Source organism: Danio rerio, chromosome 22 (assembly GCF_049306965.1).
Source record: "Danio rerio strain Tuebingen ecotype United States chromosome 22, GRCz12tu, whole genome shotgun sequence".
Lineage (NCBI taxonomy): Eukaryota > Metazoa > Chordata > Actinopteri > Cypriniformes > Danionidae > Danio > Danio rerio.
The window spans coordinates 19,094,094-19,114,524 of record NC_133197.1 but is presented as its reverse complement, the minus strand read 5'-3'; the positions used below and the strand labels follow the sequence as shown (position 1 = coordinate 19,114,524).

General features: G+C 38.6%; 2 protein-coding genes across 2 annotated transcripts; one reads left to right on the top strand and one right to left on the bottom strand.

The window, feature by feature from the left end:
* Positions 1-6,149: 6,149 nt before the first annotated feature.
* Positions 6,150-17,337, bottom strand: LOC110439067 (duodenase-1-like). Its single transcript, XM_021473478.3, has 5 exons — positions 15,996-17,337; positions 15,737-15,881; positions 15,478-15,616; positions 6,465-6,716; positions 6,150-6,383 (listed from the first exon to the last, which is right to left on the bottom strand). Exons 1-5 carry the CDS (start codon positions 16,156-16,158, stop codon positions 6,228-6,230), a joined length of 855 nt encoding a protein of 284 aa, XP_021329153.3. The 5' UTR covers positions 16,159-17,337; the 3' UTR covers positions 6,150-6,227.
* On the top strand, positions 6,948-13,940 carry LOC110439066 (uncharacterized). The gene is made up of 2 exons (XM_073937451.1): positions 6,948-7,027; positions 7,276-13,940. The coding sequence occupies exon 2, from the start codon at positions 7,482-7,484 to the stop codon at positions 12,117-12,119; it is 4,638 nt and encodes a 1,545-aa protein (XP_073793552.1). The 5' UTR covers positions 6,948-7,027; positions 7,276-7,481; the 3' UTR covers positions 12,120-13,940.
* Positions 17,338-20,431: the final 3,094 nt, after the last annotated feature.

Sequence of the window (20,431 nt, the reverse complement as noted above, 5' to 3'; positions counted from 1 at the left end):
TGATCGTTAAACGCGTCATAACAGTGTTGTGAAAAGGGTGTAATTGTTAAAAATAGGTACAAACATCAGATATAAACAAAAACCTAAACAAACACTTTTATGTACATAACGTCATAAAAATACTCATTTTATTTACCTCGCGCTGCCGTCCTTGTACTGCCGTGAAAAGGAAATTCTGGGAATGGAGGACGGAGAGTTGAATCGATTCGTCTTCAACAAACCGATCAGTGTGACATCAAAACATCGCGAGAACAACAGACAGCTCCCTGTGCATTTGAATCCATCTCGCGATATTGTATCACTTCAGGTACGCGCCTACTGATTCGTTGATTCAAACGAGTTGTGAATCAAGAAGCCTCTAAAGATCCGAATCAAACTGCAGCAGCACGCCACGAGGTTTTGCTCAGACTTTTGGGACGTTTGGAATTGCTCCGTCTTGTCACCATGTAACACATGTGAGTAAATCGTTGTCAGTACATAAGGCTATTGTTACGATTAGAAATTGTGCATTAACCAGATTATATTTATTTTGTTTCATTTATTTTTAGCGTAACATTAACGTTAGTTCATGGCCGAATCTAAACGGCCAGCAGCGAATATTTACCAATGTTTACTGTCGTTTACTTTGCACATCTTAGAGATGTTGCCAAAGTTCCTATGGATTTAGTTTCTTCGTGTCATTCCAGAAAGACTGGATGATGAGCAGGTCAGATCTCTGTGGCTGTTGTCATACTGACTGTGCAGACGATTTTCTCCCTGTATACGTTAATTACAGCAAAGTTAATGACAAAATTAATGTTTGGAAATGTAAATTGATATTTTCTGTAGCATGCCAGTTTGATATATCACTATCCCCCCCCCCCACCCAATTACTATTAACGTTTGCCTAGGACTTTAGCACAGTAGCCTACTATTTAAGCCTTTTCCCCTCTGCACTTTAATTATTATCACTATAAATTATCACAATCTCCCATATGATCTGATGATAGTACTTTTGTTTGATAGTAATGTATAGTGTCTGTATGGTATCTGTAAATGTTTAGTGTGTGAAATTGTTGGACAACCACTACACACACATTAAACAGGAAAATAAACATGTCTATAGCTTACTAAAAGCCTTTCTGTCTGTTTATATATTTTATATAAATGCAGAGCAGCAAGACCCATGGGATTTCATCAGCCACTCACCATCAGAGTCCTCAGTGGAAGCTGAGAAGAGCAGAAGAGGAAGCCAAGCAAGAGATGCCAGAAAAAAAGGGGGAAGGAAATAATGTGTTATTTTGCTGTTTGAGTATAGGCAGGCGCAGTGGGTAGCACAATCGCCTCACAGCAAGAAGGTCGCTGGTTCGAGCCTCGGCTGGGTCAGTTGGCATTTCTGTGTGGAGTTTGCATGTTCTCCCCATGTTAGCGTGGGTTTCCTCCGGGTGCTCCCACAAGTCCAAAAATATGTGGTGACATTGGGTAAGGTAAAATTGTCCGTAGTGTATGTGTGTGAATGAGTATGTATGGATGTTTCCCAGTGATGGGTTGCAGCTGGGTGGCAACACGGTGGCACAGTAGGTAGTGCTGTTTCCTCACATCAAGAAGGTTTCTGCATGGAGTTCTCCCTGCGTTCGCGTGGGTTTCCTCCGGGTGCTCCGGTTTCCCTCACAGTCCAAAGACATGCGGTACAGGTGAATTGGGTAGACTAAATTGTCCGTAGTGAATGCGTGTGAGTGAGTGTGTATGGATGTTTCCCAGAGATGGGTTGCAGCTGGAAGGGCATCCACTGCGTAAAACGTATGCTGGATAAGATGGTGGTTTATTCCACTGTGGCGACCCCAGATTAACAAAAGGACAAAGCCGAAGAGAAAATGAATGAGTATAGGCAATGATAGACAAGACAATGTTTGATTAATATGAAGTCTTTTAAAATGCTTATTTATTAAAATAAAGGTTACAAAGTAAAGAAGAAATATATTGTGTGTTTGTATATTTATTTCACTGCCTTTAAGATTTTACATTGTAAACTAAAGGGAACAAGGGGGGAACAAATGTTGTATTTACCCTTTAACTACAGGTAACAAGAGAGGAACAAAGCTTCACTTTAATTTACAACCCTCAAATGTGGTATTTACCCTGTAAGTACAGGAAACAAGGAGGTAACAAGAGAGGAACAAAGCTTCACTTTAATTTACAACCCTCAAATGTGGTATTTACCCTGTAAGTACAGGGAACAAGGAGGTAACAAGAGAGGAACAAAGCTTCACTTTAATTTACAACCCTCAAATGTGGTATTTACCCTGTAAGTACAGGTAACAAGGAGGTAACAAGAGAGGAACAAAGCTTCACTTTAATTTACAACCCTCAAATGTGGTATTTACCCTGTAAGTACAGGGAACAAGGAGGTAACAAGAGAGGAACAAAGCTTCACTTTAATTTACAACCCTCAAATGTGGTATTTACCCTGTAAGTACAGGTAACAAGGAGGTAACAAGAGAGGAACAAAGCTTCACTTTAATTTACAACCCTCAAATGTGGTATTTACCCTGTAAGTACAGGGAACAAGGAGGTAACAAGAGAGGAACAAAGCTTCACTTTAATTTACAACCCTCAAATGTGGTATTTACCCTGTAAGTACAGGGAACAAGGAGGTAACAAATACTGTATTTACCCTTTAACTACAGGGAACAAAGAGGGAAGAAGCTGAACTTTAACATACTAGTGTATACTTGAACACTAAGTACAGAGTAAACTACAGCAGCGGTTTTTATTGATTGAAGACCAAATTACTAGATTTTTCTATAAAGCATCAGCTATACATTTACTGAAATGCAACAGTTAGCCCCCCTGTGCAACAGCAGTAAAGATGCGAGCCTGTTTTAATCTGCATTGAACCCTGACGGTAGGCCTATGTCATGCAAAGTTATTTGTTGATAGTGAGTTATGGAGACATTGATGGCTTTGGTGAGATCGACGAGTAAACATAAGGTAAGTAGTGTATGGAAATATATTTTATATTGAATTGCAGATTTAAAATACATACAGTATACAATAAGGGTTCATAATTTCACAGGTTGTAAACCTTTTATTCATTAAACACCCCATATAAAACCCAAGCACTGAATAAGAGTACTAATGTACTCACGCAGGTGCATATACAGTACATTTGCAGATAGCAATAGGTTGTCACCATCCTTGCATAATTCTTTATATGTATACAATACTTGAAGAAATGTACATCGTAAACTTAATATACTTCTTTGCGTGATGGATATCTTATTGTTACTCCCCTTTTACGCAAACATTATGGTTTGTTCTTTTGCAATTTAAAGAAAAGTACAACCTTATTTCACTGTACTTACGCGGTACATTTTATGCTAAATATCTGGTTGTTATCCCCTTATTACCCGAGCATTACAGTTTGTTCCCTTATACTTACGTAAACGTTATTTATACTTACACTATAGGTACAGAAAAGTACACGGTTATTTCACTGTACTTACGCGGTGATTTTCGTGATGAACATCTGGTTGTTACCCCCTTTTTACCCAAGCATTACGGTTTGTTCCCTTATACCTACACATACGTTCATTATACTTACACAGTACGTACAGAAAAGTGCACTGTAATTTCACTGTACTTACGCGGTACTTTGCGGGTTGTAAAAGAAAGCGTTACCAACCAATCATCTCCTAGCTCAGTAAACTGGCTTTAGGTTTGATATTCGCGCACGCAGTTTTAGGGATCATCTGCAAATTACATTGACAGAACCTAAAGGGGCTTTAGCTGATGTGTACTGTATGCTTATGACAAGAGCTATTGCCTATTTTTGCATTGTATGTACCATATAGTTAGAGGTATAGTAGCCTTGCTACCTGTATTAAATCAGTCTGGCCTCTAACCATTTATTGGAATCTTCTAGAATTTTTTTTTTCTGCTTTGCGTTACTGTGCGTTTTGGTTCTGTTGATTCCACTGTTTTGAAAGGTCTAATAAATAATCTGAATGGTGTTTTGAGCTGAAACTTTACAGAGACACAAAAGACTTATATTAAATCTTGAAAAAGATGTAAAATAGATCCCCTTTAACTGAAGTCAACTAGCATGCATTTTAATTTTAATAATTCATTAGTAAATGTTGAACCATGATTAATAAATGCTGTACAAGTAGTTTTCATTAATGCTTTACGTTAGTAAATATGTTAACTAACATTAATGAAAACGTATTGTAAAGTGTGAACAAAATAGCTTTACAGAAAGCTTACAGTGATGTCTGATAGGTTGTTAGGTTTAGATTAGATTGCATTTCTTACTTAAATATTAAAATATACAAAAATATTAAATGAAGAAGCTTTTTCAGGACAAACAAACTATTGTCTTGTTTTAAGAAATATGTCCCCATGGTTCTTCCTTAAAACAAGCAAAACATTCACAATTAACAATTATGGATATTTATACTAGAAACAAGACAAAAAGTCTTTATTTTTTTTGCAGTGAGGGGAAAAAGCAATCAAAAACTGATTTTGACTAATAGAAAGACAACAGTTTGCAGATATCTCTGAACACATACAGTACAGGGATGGATAGACGGCTTAACCATTAGGCAAAGGTAAAAAATTGCTCTGAGCTAAGACCCCCACCCCCAAAAAAACTACTAAAGATAAAGCAAAAGGGTAGATAAGGGTAAATGATTGCTAAATTTGCAGCAGAAAAGGGTAACTTTGTCTAGATTAACTGTTTAGATGTGCTAGAAGTGTAGCACGCTCAGGACATTTGCTGGTTAAAAGTGGCAACTACAACAAGATTAACAAAATCTGAAACATGTGCATGGATTTAGGATAAATTGTTATTGTTCGCTGATCATTAGTAAAACAGAAAATTGATATTAAAATTGATATCAATGTCCATACACACTCATTCGCTACGGCCAATTTAGTTTATTTAATTCACCTAAAGCGCATGGGGGAAACTTTAGCACCCGAATGAAATCCGCGCAAACACTGGGAGAACATGCAAACTCCACACAAAAATGCCAGCTGGCCCAGCTGGGACTCAAACCAGTGACTTTCATGCTGTGAGGCGACAGTGCTAACCACTGAGCCACTGTCGTCTTTAAATTTAGTTTATTAATTTGACATTATCTGGGTGCCATCAACAAGCATTCTTCAAAACATCTTCTTTTGCGGTCAACAGTTGAAAAAACAACATAAAGGTTTTAAAACACATGAGGGAGAGTAAACGATGAGGTACTTTTCATTTTTGGGTAAACTTTCCCCTCTATACAATACCCTTAATTCAAGATGTCATTAGGGGGGCTCACCATTAAAAGTGATGAAAGAATCCAGGCTGACCTCTTGTGGTGAGTTTAGGTAATATACAATAAATAACAATATTTTATTTAGTCCAAAATCAAAGTTAATGCTACATGCTAACGTATTGATTTCATGTTAAAAATTCTTCTGGGATAATATAATATATATTTAAGCCAAATGCTTGAAAAGCCTTTATCGTGTTTCCCTGAAAGTATTCAGCAATGAAATGAGTTTATCTGCAAAATGCAGCATTTTAGCTGGACTTTAGCCATGAGTGTTTCACAAAATTTCCATATAAACAACAAGGAAGTCAATGATTACAGGTTCCCAGCTTTCTTCAAAGTATCTTCTTTTATACAGGTTTGTGAAGAGTGAGTACATAAGGAAATGTTCAGTATTAGGTGAAATCTTTAAGTTTAAGTGAAGAGTAGTGGAACAGTTAAGTTTGGAACTCCTAGTCCGTTATGTTTTCTCACTTTCCTTCTGTATATGTACATACACTCTAGAAAATGTTCCACACAATTCCTTCATGTTGTCCCAGCACAAATCAATTAAGTTAACTTAATTGTTTTGACACATTTCAGTAGATTGAATATAAAACAATTAAGTTGTCCCAAAAAACCCTCAAGAATTATGTTGATTAAGCTCATTTTAAATAAGTAGTTTGAACAAGCAGCAGATAAGTGTATGATGATGCAAAGACTTAATGATGATGTAAATGCTAGTTTTTTTCATATTTTATTTATTTTTCTCTAGTTTGAAAAATTGCTTGACCAGTTGTTTTAAAGACCACCATAATTGTGTAATCATATACTATTGTAAATGGTTGTGACAATGAAGATGATGCAACTGATTGATGCTTGCCATTTGATACTTTTATTAAAAGATTTATGGAAGAATGAAAAAAATAAACATCTCAAGATTATTTCTTTTTTTCAAACATTTCCAGTTATGTTGTGGATCCATAGGAGATATGCTGAAATCCTAGTATACACGTTAGGAAACAAACGTGAATTACAGAGATAACGGTCACCGAAGGAAGTGATACCAACAGCAGTGTTATTACAAACCAAAGGACCTCCAGAATCCCCCTGTAAAAACACAGATCAACACGTCACTGGTGGAATTAGTTCAAACATTAACATAAAGTCTGATTCATATTTCATACGTACACTGCAGGTTCCACCATGGCCATAAGCACAGATCATCTTTGAAGCCTTGTAAGTATTGTTCCATCTGCGTTCACACTCTGCATCATTCACAATAACTGTCTCTGCCTTTCTTAGACGATCTGGTCTTGGGCCTTTTAACCACAGTCTTCCCCAACCAGCAACACTACAGAGAGTATCTGCTTTAACATCTTCTCCATCCTTTGGTAGTGACATCAGTCCAACATTGTGGCTCAGTCTGACTTTTTTATTTAGCTGTAATGCAAAACATTATTATTTATTGTGAACTTATTGGTAACACTTTACAATAGAGGTGTACTAATATGCATTAAATTATGCTTAGCTTATATGATCTGTTCTGTCTTATCCAGACTTTTTACATTGAGTTAGTGTTAATCTGGTATTTAGCGACCTCTTTTGGTTATACATGGGTATTACATTTTATGTTATAGTCCTTATTTCATGACATCATAAATGTGAGCCTATGCATTCAGAAGCCGCATGGAAGAGCAAACGGCTGTAGTTTCATTTGCTCCCTTATACAAGTTGTACTGAAGGCACATTCGGTATGTAGACATTATTTTATCATAATTTGAGTTATATTTGTTTATGTTTACGCTATAAGCATGTTATTATGCATGCAAGATGTTTATTGTGTTCTTTATTTTGGTCAATTGCAATATGTGACTACATATATGATTCAGCTAAGTGCGTAAACAGTGACCTATTGTGCATAGAGTGCAGATTGTGCTTGTTTAATTTACATATTATTGATTCAGAGTACTTACCATTCTGTATTTTGTATGTTTTGCAGTTTTACGTTATTCCATAATCTACAGTAAAAGGTTCAAACTTATGCCTTGAGTCTGTTGTCATTGGAAGACGTTATCTCTCTGTCGAATCAAGCAAGGCGTTTGATATAAGGGGCAGAACAGTAAAACGAATATCTTCAGCAATCAGCTTCTAGTTTATGACTCCACGGCGGGGAGCAAGTCAGCTCATGAGGTGATTCTCTCAACAATGTCCAAGCCAAGCTCCAAAGCTGGATCACAGAAGCGAGCAGCAAGCTCATCACGCTCGTCACGCCACTCACATGGCTCATCAGCTGTAATCACCGCTGCTGCAATGGCACGAGCAGAGGCTGAAGCGGTTAAAGCAGAAATAACTTTTGCTAAGAAAGAAAGTGAACTAAAAGTACAACAAGCCCAGTTGGAAGCATCATTAGAGACTTTAAGACAGGAAAAGAAAGCTGCTGCCATACAAGCGAAAGCAGAGGCTTTAGAAACGGCGGCAGAATTAGAAAGCAGAGGGCAATCAAGTTTGTCAGAGCTGCCTATAGAGGATGCAACAGAACGCACACAGGCCTATGTATCAGAACAGATGGAGAGTGATGTGGATGCAGAGGCGCCAGTCCCGGACGGACCGTTTTATGATAAGGAAAGCATACCTTTTTCAGAAATGCAACAACCACAGAATACTGTATCGTATTTGCAACAGGAAAAGCAGTGTACTTCATATGCCACGCCGCCCAGATCTCAGCCTAGTAATGCAGAGAACATACAGAACCCTGCCATTTCACAGTCTACCAGCGTACGCTTCACAATTTCTGGTCAACGAAAGGCATTCACCCAGTCACCTCACAATGTTTATCATCCAGAAGCCCAGTCTCCAGCTGTTCAAGGTAGTGAGGAAAGGAGCAGACATAGAGGGACGCCACTGAGTTATTCTCAGACAATGTCAGGTACCCCCTTGTACGCTGGACCTCATCAAAGTAATTTGTATGCGGACAGTCAAATCTCAGACGTGGTCAGGTTTATTGCAAGACGTGATTTGGTGTCTACTGGCCTTACGCAGTTTAACGACCAACCGGAAACCTTCAGAGCATGGAGAGCATCCTTCATAAATGCTACAGAAGACCTTAACATTTCACCAAGTGAAGAAATGGACTTGCTAGTAAGATGGCTGGGGCGCGAGTCAGCAGAGCATGCAAAACGTATTAGAGCTGTCCACATTAACTATCCATTACAAGGGCTCAGTATGATTTGGAAAAGACTTTACGAATTATATGGCGCACCAGAAATGGTTGAGAGCTCACTCTTCAGGAGACTGGAGAACTTCCCCAAAATATCAAACAGAGACAATTGCAGACTACGTGAGCTAAGTGATTTGCTCATGGAGATCCAAGCAGCTATGCAGGATGGCGATCTGATGGGTCTTACCTATCTAGACACACCACGAGGAGTAAACCCAATAATACAGAAATTGCCATTCAGCTTACAAGAGAAGTGGCTCACGGTGGGGTCTAAATACAAAGAGGATTACAGGGTTTCCTTTCCACCCTTTAAGTTCCTAGTAGACTTTGTATGTCAGCAAGCAAAAATGCGCAATGATCCAAGTTTCTCCCTTACAGCCATACACGAAGAGTCTCACAGACCAAACAAACAGTTAAACAAACATGTCTTTCCCAGAGCTGTTGTGACACACAAGACTCAGGTTTCTTCTGGGAGTCCATTAGCTGCGAGTGAACTCAAAAATAAGATAAACCCAGCGAAACAATGCTTTTTGCATGATAAGCCTCATCCCCTGTCCAGATGTAGAGGATTAAGGATGAAACCTATGGAGGAAAGGAAATCATTGCTTAAACAGCAAGGAATATGCTTCAAATGTTGCAGTTCCATTTTACACATGGCAAAGAACTGTGACGAGGACATCAAATGTTCAGAATGTGGCAGCAGTACCCACATAGCAGCACTTCATCCAGGACCAGCACCCTGGACGACTGATCCAAAACAACCCGTAGCTGAAAATCAGAAAGTGAGTGAAGACATTCCTGTGGAAACAGAGGTCTCCTCAGCGTGTACGGAAATATGTGGAAACAGTCAACTTCCTCGTTCCTGCTCGAAGGTCTGTCTTGTGAATGTCTTTCCGAAAAACCATCCAGAAAAAGCAGTTAAAGCATATGTCATACTAGATGATCAAAGCAACAGATCGCTCGCAAGATCAGAATTCTTTGATCTGTTCAGCATTACAGAACGCAGCATAGCTTATACCCTCAAAACATGCGCAGGTACGATAGAAACTGAAGGCAGGATAGCTCAAGGCTTTCAAGTGGAATCTCTAGATGGAGGCTTGACCTTATCCTTACCTGCTCTTCTCGAGTGCAACGAAATCCCAGACAACCGCTCAGAAATTCCTACTCCAGAAGTGATTAGTAAGCACAGGCACTTAAAACATCTTGCTAGGTACATTCCAGAACCCAACCATCATGCCCCCATTCTATTTCTGTTAGGCAGAGACATTATCAGAGTCCACAAAGCCCATAGGCAAGTGAATGGTCCACCAAATGCCCCCTTTGCACAAAAGTTAGATTTAGGGTGGGTAATTATTGGAGACATGTGCCTCGGGAAAGTTCATAAACCTACTTTCGTCCAAGCTTATCACACGAACATTCTAGACAATGGTCAGTCGACACACTTTCAGCCATGTCCTAACAACTACAACATAAAAGAAAGATCCCAAAGTGTCTCTCTCACCAAGCCTCTGATCAGGGAGAACACTCAAAGACTGACAGAGTGGGACGTATTTCAGAAAACAAAAGACGACGAGAAAACAGCACCATCTATCGAGGACAAGCTATTTCTTCAGATCATGGACAGAGAAGTCTACAAAGACGATGAAAATTCATGGGTTGCCCCACTCCCATTCAAAGAGCCAAGACAACTTCTGCCGAACAACCGTCCACAAGCAGTGGAACGCCTTAAGTCACTTCTGCGATCTTTCAGAAGGAAACCAGAGATCAAAAGGGACTTTGTAGCCTTTATGGAAAAGCTGTTTGAAAATGATCATGCAGAGATAGCTCCATCAGTCAGACCAAATGAACAGTGTTGGTATTTGCCTTCCTTCGGGGTATACCATCCTAAAAAGCCATCCCAAATGCGAGTAGTCTTCGACTCAAGTGCTCTCTATAAAGGTGTATCACTGAATAAGGTCCTCTTGACAGGTCCGGACCTCAATAACAGTCTCCTCGGAGTCCTCATGCGGTTTCGTAAAGAGCCCGTCGCTTTCATGGTGGACATACAACAAATGTTCCACTGCTTCAGAGTTCGGCCTGCAGACAGGAACTACCTCAGGTTTCTTTGGTTCCATGAAAATAACCCAGAAAACGAGCTCACCGAATACAGTATGAAGGTACATGTGTTCGGCAACAGTCCATCTCCGGCAGTGGCTATCTACTGTCTTCGCTGTGCAGCTCAAGAAGGAGAAACCGATTTCGGTGAAGATGCCAGACAGTTCGTAGAGGAAGACTTTTATATGGATGACGGACTGAAGTCTTTACCCTCACCAGAAATGGCCATAAGCTTGCTAAAAAGGACACAAGACATGCTGGCTGGATCTAACTTGAAGTTACACAAATTGGCTTCAAACAGTAAGAAAGTCATGCAAGCGTTTTCATCTGAGGATTATGCCAACTCACTGAAAGAACTGGATTTAGGTGTTAATTCACTTCCTATGCAGCGCACTCTCGGCTTACTGTGGAATTTGGAGACAGACTGTTTCAACTTCCAAGTGCAAAGTGACAATAGACCATACACTAGACGTGGACTGTTATCAGTGGTAAACAGTTTGTATGACCCACTTGGATTTGTGGCCCCTATAACAGTTCAGGGCAAGTTATTACTGAGAGAATTGACTGCAAACGCTACTGACTGGGACTCACCCTTACCTGCGAGCGGTCAGGAGCTGTGGGATTCATGGAAAAACTCTCTGCAAGAGTTACAACATATACAAGTCCCAAGGAGCTATGGACTCGTATCACCATCAGGTGCCAAGTTCACAGAGCTTTCTGTGTTTTCAGATGCTTCCGAGAAGATAATCGCCGCTGTCGCTTACCTAAAAACAGTCGATTCGAATGGTAATTGCCATGCAGGATTCATCACAGGCAAAGCAAGATTAGCGCCACTTCCAGAGCTCTCCATACCACGCCTAGAACTATGTGCGGCTGTGTTGTCTGTAAACATGATGGAAACGATCATTGCAGAAATTGCTATCAGGTTTGACGAGATAAACCTCTACACAGATAGTCGAGTTGTTCTCAGCTATATCTGCAACGAGAAACGTAGATTTCATGTCTACGTAAGCAACCGTGTACAAAGGATTCGGAGTAGGACTAAGCCAGAGCAGTGGCATTATGTGAGCTCAGATCACAACCCTGCGGACATTGCGACACGACCGATAACTCCAACTAAATTGCAAGACACGATTTGGTTCAGTGGACCTGCATTTTTGCATCAACTGAAAACGGAGACTGTACCTAAAGCACCCTTTCCACTTGTTGATCCTGATCGAGATGTAGAAGTTCGCACGCATATGACACTGTCAAATACCTCATTCTCCAGGCGTTTTGAACGTTTTTCTGTCTGGAACCGCTTAATCAGAGCTATTGGCAAGTTGATTCACATTGCACACTCCTATAAGCCAGATCAAAAAGGTCACACTCCAGCGTGCAAAGGTTGGCACTGTTGCAAACTGCCCCCGAGTGCCGATACAATAATTCAGAGCACAAAAGTTGTCATTCGTGCAATACAACAGGAAACATACACGGATGAGTTGCAGTGCCTAAAACAGAACAAACCCCTTCCTAAAACAAGTACTCCTTGAAAACTAGACCCCTTTGTTGATCAAAGCGGACTGTTGAGAATTGGTGGTCGCCTGATCAAAGCGGATCTAAGCTCTGAAGAAAAGAGGCCTCTCATCATACCAGGCAAGAGCCATGTAGCCTTACTCCTGATACGGCACTTTCATGAGCGAACACATCATCAAGGCCGCCACTTTACAGAGGGTGCAATAAGATCTGCGGGCTACTGGATAATAGGAGGCAAAAAACGCATTAGCAGTCTTATCCATACCTGTGTTGTATGTCGTAAACTCAGGAGGGGCTGTGAAACTCAAAAGATGGCAGATCTGCCCAAAGACCGGCTCAGTGCAGAGCCTCCCTTCACACATGTGGGACTGGATGTGTTTGGCCCTTGGTCGGTATGTGCTCGAAGGACAAGAGGTGGGTTTGCAGAAAGCAAAAGATGGGCAGTGCTGTTCACGTGTCTAAACATCAGAGCTATCCACATAGAAGTGATCGAGTCCTTAACTACTTCCAGCTTCATTAATGCCTTAAGGAGGTTTTTGGCAATCCGAGGTCCAGTAAAACAGATTCGCTCGGATAGAGGAACCAATTTCATTGGAGCTTGTAAAGACCTGCAAATACCATCTAACGTGGATGAAAAGGCAGTGGAACGATTTCTGTCAGACCATAATTGCACATGGACATTCAACCCCCCTCATTCATCGCACATGGGTGGCACATGGGAGAGGATAATCGGACTTACCCGCAAAATCTTGGATTCCATGCTTCTCCAGACGTCATCCTCCAGGCTTACACATGAGGTACTCTCTACCTTTATGGCTGAAGTCACTGTCATTATAAACAACAGACCTTTGATACCAGTGTCAACTGATCCAGCGGATCCCTTTATCTTGACACCTGCTACCCTACTTACCCAAAAGTCCAGTACCGACTTAGTTCCACCCGAGAACTGTGAAAAGCCTGACCTATACAAACAGTGGCGTATGGTGCAAAATCTTGCAAGTACCTTTTGGGACAGATGGCGAAAACAGTACCTTGCAACACTACAGTATAGGCGAAAATGGCAACATCAACAAACAAACATCCCCAAAGGAAGCATAGTCCTGCTCAAAGACTCTCAGTCCAAACGAAATGACTGGCCGCTGGGAATTATAACAGAAACTTACCCCAGTCAAGATGGACGAGTCAGAAAAATCCAAGTAAAAATCATTGGAAAAGATGGACCCAAGTTGTTCCTCAGACTAATAAATGAGGTCGTACTCCTTCTTCAAGAGAACTCTTAATAGACTGCTCAAGACTTCAAGAAAGGTTTGGCATTCAAGGAATACCAGACGGGGAGTGTTCTGTCTTATCCAGACTTTTTACATTGAGTTAGTGTTAATCTGGTATTTAGCGACCTCTTTTGGTTATACATGGGTATTACATTTTATGTTATAGTCCTTATTTCATGACATCATAAATGTGAGCCTATGCATTCAGAAGCCGCATGGAAGAGCAAACGGCTGTAGTTTCATTTGCTCCCTTATACAAGTTGTACTGAAGGCACATTCGGTATGTAGACATTATTTTATCATAATTTGAGTTATATTTGTTTATGTTTACGCTATAAGCATGTTATTATGCATGCAAGATGTTTATTGTGTTCTTTATTTTGGTCAATTGCAATATGTGACTACATATATGATTCAGCTAAGTGCGTAAACAGTGACCTATTGTGCATAGAGTGCAGATTGTGCTTGTTTAATTTACATATTATTGATCCAGAGTACTTACCATTCTGTATTTTGTATGTTTTGCAGTTTTACGTTATTCCATAATCTACAGTAAAAGGTTCAAACTTATGCCTTGAGTCTGTTGTCATTGGAAGACGTTATCTCTCTGTCGAATCAAGCAAGGCGTTTGATATAAGGGGCAGAACATGATCATTAGTTCAACTGATTATTACTGTATGAGCAACAAATTAATATTCTATATGATTCCTACGTTAATTAATCAATAATATGGTATTAGTTCATTCGATCAGCCTTTATTTATGTAGCATCTTACTACAACCAAGGTTGACCAAAGTGCTTTACACCAGTAAACACAAGTTATACAACACAACTAAAAAGCAGACCTGCGGGACTACGTTTCCACAAGAGCCTGGGTTGACAATATGTGTGAGTGCTCTGCATTAAAAGCCAATTTGAACAAGAGGGTCTTAAGCTTGGCTTAAATGAGTTAAGCGAGTCATGAGTTGTTAGTTAAACGAGTTGTAAGGTATTAGTTCCCTAATAACATATTATATGAACTAATTATGTAAATGCTGTCTGTAGTCAAAGTTATGCACTTCCACTTCCAGTTGTCTGCTTTTATTTAGTTAATCATTAGACAATGATTCACAAAGGTTTAATAACTGTATGACTTGTTCTGGCTCAGGACTGTTAACTAATTGTTTGTATACTGTAAGTAGTTATTTGCTATTATTTAGTTGCAAATCATTAGAAAAGGAACTGCATGGTGTCGATATGTTGTGGTAATTAACACATTTACACTATTGGTTATTAAATAAACTATACGCTATTAGAGTTAACAGTTTATCGATTACTTAATATATGAATAATAAAGAGTATTCATTTGATGCGCATGCTGTAATCATTAATAAATGGTTTAGTTTTCATGAATTATATCTTAACTTTTGATTATCTGTGCATTAGCTAAACATTATCTAATCTATATCAGTGGACCAGTAATCGTTCATTCATTTTCTTTTAGGCGTAGTCCTTTTATTTTTTGGGTTTTTTTTATTTTTATTTTTTTTATTAATAAAATAAAATTTTATTTTAAAAATTTTATTTTTTATTTTATTTTATTTTATTTTATTTTTTATTTTATTTTATTTTTTATTTTAAAAATTTTCTTTTCTTTTATTAATCTGGGGTTGCCACGGCGGAGTGAACCGCCAACTTATCAAGCATATGTTTTACACAGCGGGTGCCCTTCCAACCGCAACCCATCACTGGGAAACCCATACTCAACACTCAATTGCACACATACATACACTATGGACAAATTGGCTTACCCAATTCACATATACTGCATGTCTTTGGACTTGTAGGGGGAAACCGGAGCACCTGGAGGAAACTCACGCGAACATGGGAAGAACATGCAAACTCCACACATGAATGCCAACTGACCCGGCCAAGGCTTGAATAGAGCGGCCTTCTTGCTGTGAGGCGACAGCACCACCTACTGCGCTACCACGTCGCCTGCACCCATATTGTAAAATATTATCGACTCAATTTATGATTATTCTGTAGTTTTTGTTTGTTTGTTTGTTTGTTTGTTTTAAAACAGAAGCACCAAATGACAAAGAATAAAAGGATTTAAGGTTGATACCTTCAAAAGCATGATGTCATTCCGATCAGAATTGAGTTTATACTCAGGATGTGGGATGTAGGATGTCACTTCAAAGGTGTCGTAAATTTCATTTCCACTCAAATCATGGGCGCCAACCCCAACCGTGATGACATCACCTCTGTTGAACAAGCATATTGTATCACTGTTGTATGATGCACTGCATGATTGTGCTCATGTGTCATTCGAAATGGATTTTAACTCAACATAGCTCACAGTTCACATTAAACAAAACTCTTACTTTTTCCAGCAATGTGCAGCAGTCAAGACAAACTGTTCAGTAATGAGGAATCCACCACAGATATGCCTGCTGTTTTTCTGAAGAGAAACCATGTAAGGTCTGGAGTGTGGTTTTGCTTCAGTGCCGTCCTCTATACCCACATGAGCTGAAAGAAACAGGTGTTAGTAAATGAAAATAGTTGTTAGTCAAATTACTCTGTACTTTAAAAACTAATATTCTTAACAAATGCCCAAATCATCATCTGTATAGTCAGTCTCACCAGTGTAGGTCAGGTCTGGCACCAGAGAAACCAGCAGGAGCAGAGAGATGATGATGATGGTCATGATGAAGACTATCAGTGAGCTCTCTATGACAAAACACTTGCATATATATATATACTGAAAATATGGGTGGAGACATTCAGATTTACAGTATTTTTTCATGGTCCCACCCTGAGTTATATTTTATAGATGAAACTAATTTGATTGGCTCTTATTACAGTATGAGTCATTTAGAAAGTCACACCATCTGACACCAAATTAAATTCTCACTAAATTCATTACAGTTCATTATAAAGGCCGTGTCATATAAGCCGCTCATGTTAGAAGTTTCTTAACACACATAAAATACTCTCAATAATAATCTCTGTATACACCATAGCCAAAAAACCCTCACATTTAATCTTAAACTAAGTTTACTAATTTTAAAGCTTGTGTGCACAGAACATTCTCAATACAATACGAAACTAAAACTTATAAATAATGATAGAAGCCCTCTTGAAATGCATATACCTTATTGATTTTCCATTTAGTTTACTGATGAGTGCGATGCAGCTTTCAGTTTTGAATTAGATTTATTATAATCTTACATTTCTATGTCTGTAGCAGAAACTTTATTTGTTTATTAAATTGACATGCATATAAAACAATGGTTCAAAAATATTTCTTTACTTCAGTGCTGCATTTTTGTTTGAATAAAAAATATGATTTTATTTTTGAATAATACAACAGTTGCAGCAAAAAAATATATATATTTCTAGCAGAAAACCCATGTTTTTAAATATTTATCAGCACAATCAGCGCAGTAAAATGGAGAGAACTGCATGTATTTATTTATTTATTTATTTATTTATTGTTATAGTTATCATTATTGGTATCATCATCAAGATTTCTTTATCTTTGGACATTTATTTTGTGGGAGCAGCTGTGCTTCTGAGTGAAAAAAAAGAGCAACAAAACAGGTAGTCCCAGCCCATGTAATTTTCTGTTACAGACCAACCCAGTCACTTTTAAAGAAAATAAAATGTATGTTGCCTTCAAAATGAAAAGGTTGGGGACCCCTGATGTAGAACATATGAAGAGAGTTGTAAACAAGGATGGTTCCTGATTTTGTCCTGTAGTAGAGCAGCAGAGTTTTGTATAAGATGCTACTACTGTATGTAATGTACTGTATGTATTCTTTTGGATACAGCTGGTGAGATGTCTGTTGCAGTAATGGCATTTTTTGTCAGCTTAGCCTTGCTTGGTTTTTAAAGATGGTAGTAGGCTGCTTTTGTAATTGCTTTATTATGGCTGTATTATGAAGTTTTGGCATATCTAAAACCAATGATAGGAATAGGAAGCCTTATTAAAGAAAATAAAGAAACAATCAGACAGTGTTTAGATTGTTATGAAAGAGAAGAGACTGGCCCATATTTAGGGGTGTTTTGAATATTCTATCATTACTGCCAAAGGTCAATTATTTGTCTTTAATTTTTTTGTACTGTACTCTGCACATTGTACTGTACTCTGCACATTAATCCTTCATTCAAATTTGACATTAAAAACACTAATCTATAAAACAGTAATGTAAACCAGGGATTCTTAACTGCTGGGCCTCAGCGATCCTGCAGGTGGGCTGCGAGCTTAAAATTAGTTCTCAATATTATGCTATAATTTTTGGATTTTATAATTAATATGCTTAAAATGACTAAAGTAATGCACTTTCTCCTGTTCTTTTAATTGATTACTTTAAACTCTGTGCAAAAACACCCTCAAGTTTGTGTCTGCAACTACACCATAGTTCACAAATTATGCATAAAGTGGACGTGAAAGTCTCTCTTTGTGTATTTTTGTGTGAACTGTTTAATATATCTGCAGTTGTATGTCAGTATGTCATTTAAGTGTTTTATAACAGATGCACCCCCATACAGGAGGGTCTAGCGAGGCTCAGTGGTTTTTCATGCATAGAATGTAAAATAAACTTGCATATGAGCTTCAGACACGCTCTGACGGACCTGTTCATTGTTCCTGTCAGCGATCTCCCAATAATATACAGCTACAAGATTGACACATTCAACAGATTTAGGGTGTTTTACTGTAATTGACATTTGTTTGCATATTTTTGGTTAGTAGATATTTAATAGTAGATATTCAGTCAGTATAGTTTAACGCAGAAGCTATATATATATGAGACGACACAGTGGCGCAGTGGGTAGCACGTTCGCCTCACAGCAAGAAGGTCGCTGGTTTGAGCCTCGGCTCAGTTGGCGTTTCTGTGTGGAGTTTGCATGTTCTCCCTGCGTTCGCGTGGGTTTCCTCCAGGTGCTCCGGTTTCCCCCACAGTCCAAAGACATCCGGTACAGGTGAATTGGGTAGGCTAAATTGTCCGTAGTGTATGAGTGTGTGTGTGAATGTTTCCCAAAGATGGGTTGCGGCTGGAAGGGCATCCGCTGTGTAAAAACTTGCTGGATAAGTTAGCGGTTCATTCTGCCGGATTAATAAAGGGACTAAGCCCTTGAATGAATATGAATAAATGAATGAATGAATGATATATATGAGCAATATCACATGAATAGCAGTACGGTATGGCTGTATATCAGCAGTGGTGGGAATTACTGTATGCCTTGGCACAAGGCCGCAGGCTGAGTGCCTTAGTGTCCCACCAGTGCTGCTACTCACGTGATATTGCGTTTATATAACAGTTCGACAGCACAATCGGGTATATAAAAAAGAAAATCAAACACAGAGAGTCTAAAAACCCTTTTTTTTTTAGGAACTGCTATCTTCCACCATTCATTTACATCTGCAGCTGACGTCAAAACAGCAGAAGCCATTACTAATTCCCCAACATCACTTTAGAGCTAGTATTTGAATGATTCTCAAGTGTAATGTATAAAGTGATGACAAAACACCAGATTTTGCTGACATTTTAAGATTATAAGGCTGAACTTGACATGAAATTCCCTCCGTCTACAGAGATATCTTCTTATAGTGATACAGTCTAGGGTATTTCGCTGTTGCAATTGGAATATCACAATAAATGACCCCAAAAAAGCAGAGCAATAACCATCAAGACTGCTGTTGTGTTTGCAATAAAGAAAAATAAGGAGGGGGTGTTCAGGGGTGAGGTCTCTGAGCCCCCGTTTACACTAATGCGTTTTCTTTTTAAAACGCATTAGTTTGCTACGGTTACGCCATCTGTCCACTCTATGCTGGAGATTTCGAGCGCCGAAAACGGAGCGTTTTGAAAAGACTGGAGAGGCCGTTTTCATTTTTAAAACGCTGTTGCTCCGTCTCAGTGTGGATGGGGAAAAACTAAGACATCTGAAAACGGAGGCGTGGCTGCAGACATTCTGATTGGGGCTGTTCCTCAATATTAAGTAGCCTAACACACACAGTTCAGTCTCGCATCCTCTCCCTGTAAGTTCAGACTTCGCAAGTTTGATATGAAAAACAGACCCCCGAGGACATGTTCAGTAAATCTTCAAAGGGAACAATGTACTTTATAACCTTATTCACAACAATACAGTTGAAGTCAGAATTATTAGGCCCCTGAATAATTAGCCCCCCTGTTTATTTTTTCCCAAAATTACTGTTTAACAGAGAGATTTTTTCAGCACATTTCTAAACTATCCTTGCTCTGTATAACATAATTTGGAAAATATTTAAAAAAGGAAAAAAATCAAAGGAGGGCTAATAATTCTGACTTCAGCTGTGTGTGTGTGTGTGTGTGTGTATTATATATATATATATATATATATATATATATATATATATATATATATATATATATATATATATATATATAATTTTTTTTTATGATCATTTCATACAATAATTCATACAATTCATACAATAATTTTAGAGAAAATGTCAGACAGATAGGCCTTTAAAAAATAATCGTAGAAAGAAGTGGGCCCCGAAGTGAAAAAGGTTAAGACCCCCTTGTGTAAGCTTTAGTTAAAATAAATATTTGTAATTAATACTAGTAATATTTTATGCTCATTATCAGCTGAAAAGTGTCCAAACATAAAGACAAATTAGCAGATAAAATGGCACTAAAGTGCCTCATAATCTAAGCTTCATATTTAATACAAGATGATGGGAATAATAGCAAAAAATAAATAAATAAAATGACCATCCTTTTTATCCAGCTATAGGCCTTAGACAAAATGTTTAAATAGTAAATCCATTTGCACCACTTGTTGGTTCATGGGTGTGCTGGTCCGAAAAAAAAAAGGTGTGTTGAGGTGCTGACTCTATGTGCTCATAAAAAATCATAGGATATCCTTTGAAAAGCGTATAGGGGTCTTACTTTAACGTCTTGACTAAATCTTCACATTGCACAGTTAAGAAAAAATATAGTTATGAAAAGTTCTCCACAGGACCAACCAGCCCTGACTTATTTACCACACAGGAAACATGTTTATTCATTAGAGCTGAGAAAGATTGTGCT

What these genes read in the sequence shown, in the direction of transcription:
- LOC110439066 (XM_073937451.1), top strand. Translation starts at nt 7,482, where the DNA reads ATGTCCAAGCCAAGCTCCAAAGCTGGATCACAGAAGCGAGCAGCAAGC.
- LOC110439067 (XM_021473478.3), bottom strand. Translation starts at nt 16,158, where the DNA reads ATGAAAAAATACTGTAAATCTGAATGTCTCCACCCATATTTTCAGTAT. An exon ending in ATGACATCATGCTTTTGAAG is followed by an intron (nt 6,717 to 15,477) that starts GTATCAACCTTA and finishes TTTGCATTACAG; the next exon opens with CTAAATAAAAAAGTCAGACT. An exon ending in GCCATGGTGGAACCTGCAGT is followed by an intron (nt 6,384 to 6,464) that starts GTACGTATGAAA and finishes GTGTTTTTACAG; the next exon opens with GGGGATTCTGGAGGTCCTTT.